Source organism: Pristis pectinata, chromosome 21 (assembly GCF_009764475.1).
Source record: "Pristis pectinata isolate sPriPec2 chromosome 21, sPriPec2.1.pri, whole genome shotgun sequence".
Classification (NCBI taxonomy): Eukaryota; Metazoa; Chordata; class Chondrichthyes; order Rhinopristiformes; family Pristidae; genus Pristis; species Pristis pectinata.
The window spans coordinates 21,743,147-21,754,465 of NC_067425.1; the positions used below are offsets into that span (position 1 = coordinate 21,743,147).

General features: G+C 37.3%; 2 protein-coding genes across 7 annotated transcripts in view; one reads left to right on the forward strand and one right to left on the reverse strand.

The window, feature by feature from the left end:
* Positions 1–11,319, reverse strand: part of LOC127581318 (TATA box-binding protein-associated factor RNA polymerase I subunit D-like) — a 31,375-nt gene that overhangs the window by 19,104 nt on the left and 952 nt on the right. The window lies entirely within an intron of this gene.
* Positions 1–11,319, forward strand: part of c21h11orf54 (chromosome 21 C11orf54 homolog) — a 33,197-nt gene that overhangs the window by 837 nt on the left and 21,041 nt on the right. The window contains exons 2-6 of one of the 5 annotated variants that reach the window (XM_052035616.1): positions 3,822–3,920; positions 5,308–5,381; positions 7,150–7,251; positions 7,828–7,869; positions 8,987–9,136. In XM_052035616.1, the coding sequence (XP_051891576.1) occupies positions 3,822–3,920; positions 5,308–5,381; positions 7,150–7,251; positions 7,828–7,869; positions 8,987–9,136 (467 nt within the window). Of the gene's footprint in view, positions 1–3,821; positions 3,921–5,307; positions 5,382–7,149; positions 7,252–7,827; positions 8,005–8,986; positions 9,137–11,319 lie in introns of all 5 variants that reach the window. The other 4 variants (XM_052035611.1, XM_052035613.1, XM_052035612.1 and 1 more) reach the window with 4 other exon arrangements.

An 11,319-nucleotide genomic window follows, 5' to 3' on the forward strand; every position in this document is an offset into this window, starting at 1 on the left:
TTTAAACTTGGTGCACAGTGCATGATTACCACTGAACATCTTAACATAATTTAATTAACGAGAATGAACTTTTCTTAGCAATGGCGATTCTAGTAAACTGTCAATGACCATTCCCTGAAGTTAAGCAATTTACTAATATGGAATCAAGAGAAACAATTCCAAATTTGACTAAGTCCATAAATAATTATTCTGAAATAATTCTTTCTTTTTTCAATCTTTTTATTAATTTTCAAATTAATATAGATTAATATATCAATGTTTATACATGTGATACAAAGAGATCAGGAGAACAATCATGACATGGATAATCATAAAGAACAATAAAATATAAGAAAGAATCTGTAGATCCAATGATCTGTTAGTGAATGAATATAATATAAAAGAAAAAGATTTATTATAAAATGTAAAAGAAAGAAAAAAATCCCCAAAACAATAAGAAAAATTATAAACAATATATCAAAGCAAACTAAGCGAAAGAAAAAAAAATTAGAAAAAAACAGAAAAAAATACTGGACTAAAATTTCTCACTAGAAACAGAGCAATATTATGTTGTGAACTCTGTTCCTCTAAATTGAAAGGTTGTTATAAGGGGATCTATATCATGTGAAAATATTGAATAAATGGACTCCAAACTTCCTCAAATTTAAGTGAAGGATCAACAGTACCACTCCTAATTTTTTGCAAGTTTAAACATGATATAGTTTGAGAGAACCATTGAAAAGTAGTAGGGGGTATTGGATCCTTCCATTTAAGCAAAATGGATCGTTTGGCCATTAATGTAACAAAGGCAATCATACGGTTAGTGGAGTCAGCTAGATGGCCAGATTCTATCCTTGGTAAACCAAAAATTGCAGTGAAAGGATGAGGTTGTAAATCAATCTTCAACACATTTGAAATAATGTTAAAAATATCTTTCCAATATTTTTCCAAAAGAAGACAGGACCAAAACATATGTGTCAAAGAAGCCACATTCGATTTACATCTGTCAGATATAGGATTTATATGTTGATAAAAATGAGCTAGTTTATCTTTTGACATATGGGTCCTGTGAACTACCTTAAACTGTATCAAAGAATGTCTGGCACACATTGAAGATGTATTACCTAAATGAAGAATTTTCTTCCAAGTCTCTATAGGTATAGATGTCTGGGGTTCACTTGCCCATTCATTCTTAATTTTGTCCAGTGGTTCTGAAGGAATTTTCATAATTAAATCATAAATTATTGCAATCAAGCCCTTCTGACAAGGATTAAAACCAAAAATTTTTTCCATAATTTCAGTTTTGTAAGGTGTGGGAAAAGAGGGTATAGTAGTTTTAAAAAAATTTCTAATCTGCAAATATCGAAAAAAGTGTGATCTAGGCAAATTATGTTTATTAGACAATTGTTCAAAAGATGAAAAACAATTATCAATGAATAGATCACGAAAACATACTGTTCCCTTCCTTTTCCATATGGAAAAAGCTGAGTCAGCTCTGGATGGATGAAAGAAAAAATTAGATTGAATGGGACTTGACAAATTAAATTTATTCAATCCAAAAAATTTACAAAATTGAAACCATATTCATATTGTATGTTTAACAATTGGGTTAGTCATATGTTTAGTTAGTTTGGTAAGTGCAAAAGGGAGTGAAGCACCTAAAATAGAAACTAATGAAAATTCAAGAACTGATTGGTGCTCAAGGCATACCCATTTGGGGCATTGAATTACATCAGAATCTTGTATCCAAAAAATTAAATATCTGATATTAATTGCCCAATAATATAATCTAAAGGTAAGCAAGGCCAAACCACCATCCTTTTGTAGCTTTTGTAAATATTTCTTACTTAACCTTGGGTTTTTATTCTGCCAAATTATATGAAAGAATTTTAGAATCAATAGTGTCAAAAAAAGATTTCGGGACAGAAGTTGGAATCGCTTGAAATAAATATAAAAATTTTGGTAAAATATTCATCTTAATCGCATTAATTCGGCCTACCAATGATAAAGACAGTGGAGACCACTTAGTAAATAATTGTTTAACATGGTCAATTAAAGGCAATAGATTAGCTTTAAATAAGTCCTTATGTTTCTTGGTAATTTTAACACCTAAGTACATAAAATAGTCAGTTACCAATCTAAAAGGTAATTGGCTATAAATTGGGGTTTGCATATTCAATGGTAAAAGTTCACTCTTATTAGGATTTAATCTATAGCCAGAAGAAACACTAAACTGATCTAGTAGTGATAGTACTGCGGGGATAGATTCATCTGGGTCAGAATAAAGTAACACATGTCATCTGCATAGAGAGATATCTTATGAATCATCTGTCCGCGAGCAATGCCACATACATTTGAAGAGTCCTGAAGTGCAATAGCCAAGGGTTCTAAAGCAATATCAAATAATAAAGGGCTTAACGGGCAACCTTGTCTATTACCTCGAAAAAGCCTAAACAAAGGAGATCTTTGATTATTAGTAAGTATTGAAGCCATAGGTGTATAATAAATCATTTTAATCACAGATATAAATTTAGGGCTAAAATTAAATTTTTGAAGTGTAGTGAATAGATATTCCCATTCGACTCTGTCAAATGCCTTTTCAGCATCTAGTGAAACAACACATTCTGGAATTTGGGATGAAGGGGTATATATAATATTCATTAATCTCCTGATATTAAAATGTAAATAACGATTCTGAATAAATCCTGTCTGGTCTTCAGAGATAATTTGTGGAAGAACCTTTTCCAGTCTAAAGGCCAATATTTTGGAAAATATTTTTGAATCTACATTTAATAAAGAAATAGGTCTATAAGATGCACAATCAGTGGGATCTTTATCCTTTTTAAGAATTAAAGAAACAGTTGCTTCATAGAAAGATTGTGGTAGTTTACCCACTGATAGGGCATCTTTAAAAATTTTGGCTAACCGGGGAGCAAGAATATCAGAAAAGGATTTAAAAAATTCAGCTGTATATCTGTCAGGGCCCGGTGCTTTACCCGAGTTCATTGAAAATATTACTTTCTTTATTTCTTCCTCTGAAATGGGAGCATCTAATGTAGAGCATTCATTTAAAGATAGTTGGGGAATCTTCAGATCTCTTAAAAATTCATACATTAATGTAGGATCCTCAGGGGATTCTGATTGGTATAAATAATTTATTCCCATTGTCCTATATTTGTTTGAAACTTGGACGGACTACAACAGGCATCTAAGGGCACTGGAAAAACATCAGCAAAACTCTGCAAAATCCTCCAAATTCATTGGAAAGATAAACAACCCAATGTCAGTGTCCTCTCCCAGGCCAACATCCCCAATGTTAAGGCCCTCATTGTGCTCAGTTGCCACTGTGGGCCGTACATTGGCTTCATTGATTGCCTTAGAATGCACAAAACTGGAGTAGAAGCAGGGCATCCTCAGTCCCAATGGAGTGCATAAGAAGATCTCTTTGATACAATGGTGCGATTCTAAAATTGGCCTCAGTCCCATGAGATTGTAAAAGGGGAAATTGGTTGGAATTAGCACAGCTGATTGGTTATCCTGCCTGCAGTTCGTTGTCGTGAATGTTGGGTCACGTTGATGTGGATTCAGCAGTGAATTCCCATGCTGTTGACCAAACTTGCTACAAACATTATTAAGAGACGTACATGAATGTTGGGTTCTCGAGCAAAGAACTGTAGGTGTGGCATCTAGTGAACAGCCCCACAAGGACCTAACTTTCAGAAGAGAAGGAGGGAGTTGCCAAGAAGAGTATTGAGATATACTTCAGACTGGAATCACAAAATTGCAGTGGCAAGTTTCTTTGAGGTAAAAATGCCTTTTTAAATTAGCTGCTTGTCTTTCAGTGCTGCAAGATGGGTTGAAGAGAAACTTTGCGGAGGTTCAGGTGTCTGTGGTGGACTGCCCAGATCTTACACAGGAACCCTTCATTTTTGCTGCTGCAGGTTAAGTACTGCTTTAATATTATAAAATCCTTAACTTTTAACTGCAGTATGCAGATTCCAAACTACTGTCAAGTCCTACAGCTGACCGAACAACTAGTGTACATGTTTCACAATCTGTAAACTCGGATAGTAAATCTAGTTTGAACCATAATTCTGCGAATAATTAAACAACAAACTACAGATTAAAATAGATGTAATGAAGTAAACTGGCATGGTTTCCACATTTCTGCTGTAACAGTGGGTTGCTGAGGTAAATGATCAGCTCTGATCTTATTGAAAGGTAGACCAGATCTGAGAGGCCAAATGGCCAACACTTGCTATTATTTCTTATGTTATGACATTTAGTATTGTAATTTAAATTCTGCTCTGCTATTTGACAATCTGCTGTTCTTTTGCAGCTGTCAAATGCTTGCTGATGTATTGATCTAAAGTAGAATGGTATTAATCATGTTTCTCAAAATAATACATTGTTGACCACTAAAAACATCACGTGCCCTTGGATATGTTGAATGGCTGTCTGTTAATCATTGCATACTGTGTAAATAAACCAATTGTAATCATTAAATAAAACAGAAAATGCTTTAAATACCATGACATTCTTTCTTTATGAAATGAGAAAGTTAACATTTTAGTTCAGCCTTTGATCAGAACTGAGAAAAAGTAGGGATTAAGATAAGGTTTATGTTGCAGAGAAAGGGGACAGGTGATAGGATGGAGGGCAGGGGGAATTGAATGGAAAAGTGGAGATGGAGCTAGTTGAAAGAGAGCACTAAAGGCTTTAGTAAATAACAAATGTAAGTCTGGGGGTGGTGTAAGTGGGAGAAGAATCTGAAACTACTTGAAGAAGAGTTCTTTCAAAATGAAAGCTGGAAAAATGAAATGCACTTCACTGAACAAAGGGGAAATGAAAAAGCAATAGAAGTGTGCTTTTGAAAATGACCTCAGAAATGAGTAGGCTGTTATATTAAGGAGGATGTTCCAGAGGGTGACCCATAGTGGCTGAAAGAGTTGGTGCTCATATAGAGCAGCAGATGAAGTATAAATTTATATTGAATGAATGGATAACAGTGGAGTATAAAACCAAGGAAAAGATGAAAGATCACTTGGCACTTACAGTGGTACATTTTTTAAACAAATTTAATGAATATGGGGCTCCAAACACTGTGGTGAAGAAATTCATCTTAGATTTCTTGTATTAAATACTTGTCCTCACTGAAGTGGAAAGTTCAATGGCCTCTGATTTCTTGCATTATTTTACAAATTAGATTCTGTGCTGTACTAACATTATTTGTGTAAGTTTTCTTGAAGGTTGGAATTAGCATTGTATTCACATTAAAAACTATTTAATCTATTGAAGTTTTGGAACTGAACCATTTTTATTGTGCAGGTCTATGTGGAAATCCCCGAGTAGCAGATGTGGGTGGAGTTTCTCACCTCTTGCCCCTTCCACAAACTGATAAGGTGGGAATGATTTCAGTTCAGATCTCAGCTTGGACTTTGGCATTTGGTGACCTAATCTTCTGATTCAAACCACTGTTCAGAAAACCCTCACTGCACTTCACAAAGGGTACAAGATGAGGAAGGCTTTTTAGTCTATCTTAGCTAATGCATCTAGAAAATCTATAGTGCTCTATAAAAACATTAAATCTTTCCTAGGTTTATGTTACCATTACTATATAAAATTTCATTCTAGCTGTTGATCTGACTAGGTGGGGGGACAAAAAGATTTCATGCACTCAATCATAAAAATTGTTTTGAGAATTCTGTTATAATTCAATCTGAAGATCTCTTCTGGATTTACTGTATTCTTTCTTATCTTGTAAGTTGCTACAAGATCATTGCTCAGTGGCCTAGAAATCCTAGACGTGCGTACGTCTATATGTGGAACAGACCTTGCTTCAGGCCTTTTCAGGTCTCCTGCCCCAACCTTTTTTGTTACATTGATGGCTGTATTGGTGCTGCTTCCTGTTCTTGCACCAAACACAAATTTCATCACATTTACTACCAATTTTCACCCTGCTCTCACTTTCATATTGTCTATTCTGACTCCTTCCTTCCCTTTCTTGACATCTCTCTCTCCATTTCAGGGGATACATTGGCTCCCAATATCTATCATAATCCTCTAGCTATTTTGACAATACCTTCTCTGACCCTCTTTCCAGCAAGGACTCCATTCCATTCTCCCTGTTTCTCCTTTATTGAACATGCCCTGGGGATGATGCTTTCCACACTGGTGTCTTTAAGATGTCTTCCTTTTCCTCAACAGTTTTCCTTTTACCGCAAATCACAGGGTTCTTAACCCTGTCTCCTCTATTTTTCCAAATTTCTGCTCTCAACCCTTCTCCTTTCAACTAGATCATGGAAACGGTTCCCTATTTCCTTTCCTTCTACCCCACCAGCTTTGACATTCAAAAGATTGACCACCATTAGTTCCATCTCCTTCAACTGGAATTCACAACCAGACATATCTTCCACATCCTTCCCATTGCAGCATCTGAAGGGACCATTCCCTTTGTGACTTGCTGCTATTGAACGCTCTTCCATCTCTACCAACTGCTCCCCTTCTCGAGGAGCATCCTTGCGGAACCATAAGATATGTGGTACCAGTCCTTTTACCTTTTCCTTTCCCGTCATCCCGGGACCCAGACAGGCCTTTCTTTTGAAACAGTGATTCGCTTGCCCTTCTTTCAGTGTAACAGACTGCAGTTGGTGCTCATGGTGTGGTCTCCTCCACACTGAAGAAATCAAATGCAGGTTGGGTGACGGCTTTGCAGAACCCACCCATTCAGTCTGCAAGAGTGATCCTGAGCTTCCAGTCACCTGTCTCTTTAATTCTCTGCCCCACTCCCACTCTGATCTCTCTGTCTTTGACTCAGTACATTTTTTATTTCTTGTCTCCAACTGGTTTTTTTTAAAGTAATTGTTACCTTGGCAACTTTGGTTTGCACCGTCACAGACACTCCCTTTGTTCTTTCCACTCCTACCCTCTCTGCAACTTGTTTTCTCACTTTTCCAGTTCCAAAAAAGGTTCACTGACCCAAGATATTGGCTTGTATTTTTCCCACTAGTTTAACCTACTATGTTTTCATTGAGAACTTTGCAAAATAGATTGCTTGTAACAGTTTTTTTTGGTTTTGCTTTTCCAGCATCTGCAGTTTTTTGATCCAACCACCGCAAGAGATTTGATGTAATAAAAAGGACACCTATATAGTTTTGTTTCTGATTGCAGATCTATAATCTCAATACTATCGCTAAAGAAGTAGAACTGCCTGGTGCCTTCGTCCTTGGAGCAGGTGCAGCATCATTTAAAGCTGTTGGTGTGAATGCAGAGGTACAGATCACAAATGTTGCTCCTGAGTGTGATTAGAAACTGCTTGCATTCTTCTTGTGTACCAGGAAGATCACTTTAAAGAATATAGAACAGTAAAACAGGTCACTTTAGGCTCCAAATTATTTTGTGACTACAGTATGATTTAATGCTCTAGTGACGTGTTAGGTAATTACATTATATGGTGTACTACTGTGCCAGATAGACCAGAATAGTACCGATTATGATCCCTGTTAACACTTGTGGGTATTGACTGCTGCCAATTTTACCTGAAATCATGTGTGTGACAAAAGAATCATGTACTAATTTGAAAATCATTAAAAATTGATATTTATGAAGTTGTTGCCTTCATACATGTATTCTAGTTCATAAGGTTCTTGAGACATCCACATGTGCCAACAATATGGAAAGTGGGACCTACATTAACTTACTTTTGTTAATGACTAATTTACTGTGTTTTCACTGGGAACTTTGTAGTATAGTTTACTTGTAACAGAGTACATTTGGAGTCCCACTGTATAACTCTCCATGTAAGATGTTCTATTTACAGATACGTGCTTTTTTTGTGTTTTGCTTCAGCTTATGCCCAATGTCTTTACCAGAGGAAATGGCAAACCTGAGGTGAATCACAGTTACAGTGCCAAAATAGACCCAGCCACTGGTGGATTTATCCTGGAGAAATATGGTGAAAAGTATAAGACCTGTGATTTTGCATTACTGGCTAACCTGTACATTAGTGAGGGGAGACCTGGAAAGGTGAATGAAACTAACTCAATATATTGCTTATGTGGCTTACATGTTGGTGAGTCCTTAAGCTATTAAAACACTCCCTTTTTATTCACTCTTGGGATGTGGATACCACTGACAATACCAGGATTTATTGTCCATCCCTAATTGACCCTGCAGAGAGGAGGCAGTTCATTGACGAGTTTGGTGTTTCATATAGACTACACCATCAGACTTCTTTCCCTGAAGGAGACTGATAAACCACTTGTGTTTTTTTCACTTTGACCGTGCAGTGATTTCATGGTTACCTCACTGAGACTAGTTTTAATTTCACATTTACTTAATTACTTTGAATTTTAATTCTCCACCAGTGAGGGTCTTGGGGTAGAAAGATTGAAGTGGATGTGGTTTTAGAAAGTCTCTCAGACCTGGAATTCTGTCTTTGAAATGGAGAAGGATGTGACTTATAAAGCTCTGCTCAAAGTTCAGAATAATGCAGGGTTCTGAGATGAGCCACACATGGCCAATTAAAATATAATTGGATCAGATTGTCTGCCCTACCGACTGGCAGCTAAGAGGGTATCAGTAACTCATTGATGCAAAAATATCATGAATATGGAAATAAACCTTAAAAGATTTGCTTTCTAACTTGGAGATCACAAAAATATTTGCAATTATTGTGGCAGACTTTTCCATTAATATTCCTATCCTAATCTGTATCCTCCACTGGACAATAAATTTAATCTGTATTTAATATTTTTGTCAGACTTTATGCCATGATTTGGAAGTATATGGTAGTCAAGTTGGTGTATTAATAAATTCTCATTATAGTTCAAAATGACACGGCACGATTTAATAGGAAATAGATTATACATTTGTGGTTAATGTTGCACAGTGCAATTTCAGTGCATGTATTTAAAATACATTAGTGGGTTTATAATGGGACTTAAACAGGTTCTTCGGATTGATTTTTGACTTGTAGTATGACCAGACTAATGCTTTTGTTGATTAGGTTGTTGAAGTAAGGAGCTGCAGAAGAACAGGAGAGAGTAACTTCGTGAGCTGCATGCGGGAAACACTTGCAAAACGTTTTGGAGATAAACCTGTAGCGATGGGAGGGACTTTCCTCATTCAAAAAGGAAAAGCCAAGATTCATGTTATGGTGAGTACCAATGCATCTGGTCTTCTCTACTGCAATTATTTACAGAGAGGTGGAGGATAAGAACACCCCAGTGGCATTGAAGGGTACATTTACCCATACATGGCCAGAATGAAAGAGCTTGGTGCCCAGAGCGCTAATAGAAAATTAAACACAAGCTACTCAGAGAGAGGACCATATAACCTAGAAACTCACTTACTGTACGTGACACCAAGGGTTTCCCCTCTGTGCTCTAGTTTCTTCCCATATCCCAAAGATGTCGTGGTAGGTTAATCAGTTAATATAAATTATAGGTTCTAACCTATCTACAGGTTAAGGGCAAAGAAAATCAAAGACACGATGGGCTTGTGTTAGGGAGAATAAGTCTCTGGTGTACAGGAAACTTAGGAGAGGGAGAATGGGACTAATGAGATTACTCCCCTTGTAACCACCATGTACCCAGTAGCCAAACAGTCTCCTTAAGTTGCAATTTTCTGATTGCAACTTAATCACAAATGTACACAAATTCTTGATCATGCTTGAAGATTCCTCTCGTTCCATTTCTTACTGATGACCAGTTTAAGTGAAAGTGATGTCTTCTCAAAGGGGAGTCATGAATAATTTATATAGCTCATCTTTAAGATAATGTTCTCCAACCACCAAATTGCTTCTAAAGGTTGTAACAATTTATTTATTGGTCACCTTGAGTATCCAACGTGCATAGAAACTCAGCATTGTTTACGAATATCCAATTTAAGATAAAGACATGCATATCCCATTGATAGTTTTTTTTGAATTTTCTGCCCATCAAGACTTATTTTCTGGTTAGAGGTAAAGCAGACTTCTGAGTTGGACACAGAGTTCAGCAATTTCCAACACTGTTTTGAGTTCAGAATACCAACATTCAGATAATCATTTTGCATTTGTACCTCCTCTGGCCTATTGTCATCTTAAACCATCAACTTTCTGTCATTGAAGCTTTCCTGTCATTCACCCTGTCATTGACCGCTCTTGCTCTGTTTGTCCCTCCCTCCCTTTCTCTGCACCTTAGAACCATCTTAAACTTCCAGATCTGATGAAAAGTCACTGACCTGAAATGTTAATTCTTTCTCTCTTCACCGATGCTGCCTGGTCTACTGAATATTTCCAGAAATGTCTTTGATTTTAGATTTCCAGTGCCTGCAGCGTTTTGCTTTTGCAGTGTTTTGTACCACTCAGTTATTGCTTTTTTTCTTTCAGTCTCCTCCTCTGTTTTCATTTATCTCTTACCTGCATCTCCAGACAGCTCACCTGTGATGAGCAAGCCTTCACCACCCTCTCTCAGTCAGCACTGCCTCCACTTGTGTCATTCAGGCTCTCTTGGACTCCACCATCATAGTATTCACTTTATTTTCGCCATCCCTCAATACAGAGGCTGCCTGACCCACTGAGTCTTTTAAGCATTCTCTGTTTTTGTTCCACATTCTGCGATGGCAGTTAGGGTTGGGCAGTAAGCTCTGGCTCTTTGCCAGCACTGTCGATACCGCATGAATGAATGAAAGAATGCATCCCTGAGGATCCGTCCCTCTCATCTCCTGCAGTGGTGTAGACTTGGCTGGTTTGGAAATGGAATTACCAGGGCTGCCTGGGGTTGGCGGGTTCTGGATTTCTGTCACTATGTATAATGTCTTGGAGTTAGCTTGACACCTGACACCACCCCACCCCACCCTTTGTTTTATACTTCCCAATATAGTTGTCAGATGCTTGAAGACAAGTGGGATTTAAGTTGGCACAGCTGGTAGTGGGAACTTCTGACAAGCAGCATGGTGATTATGTAGCTCACCATACAATTATCCTTGGGCTCCTGGCTGTATCTTTGAATACATAACTGAGCAATGATTTCACCCATTGGAGGTGAAGCTTGTCAACTATTCCTGTATGTTTGACACCTGTTTTCAGAATGGCTGAACAAGCCAGTTTGTATTTGTATCATGATGTCCATGTATAATGCCTTCGATCAGTTTTCTTCAAAAGCAAATGAGCCTCTGTTTCATTGATGAGCAGGCAGTTAGACTTTGCTTTGGTTGTGAGTAATCTCAGGTGTCGTGGACAATTAATAGTGATGACCAGCAGTACCCTCTCATAGCTTAGCATCCCGATCTGATTCCACTCACGCAAAACCTGTCCATCACTCTGATTGCAGTAACCTTTGAATTCAGCATCTTGCC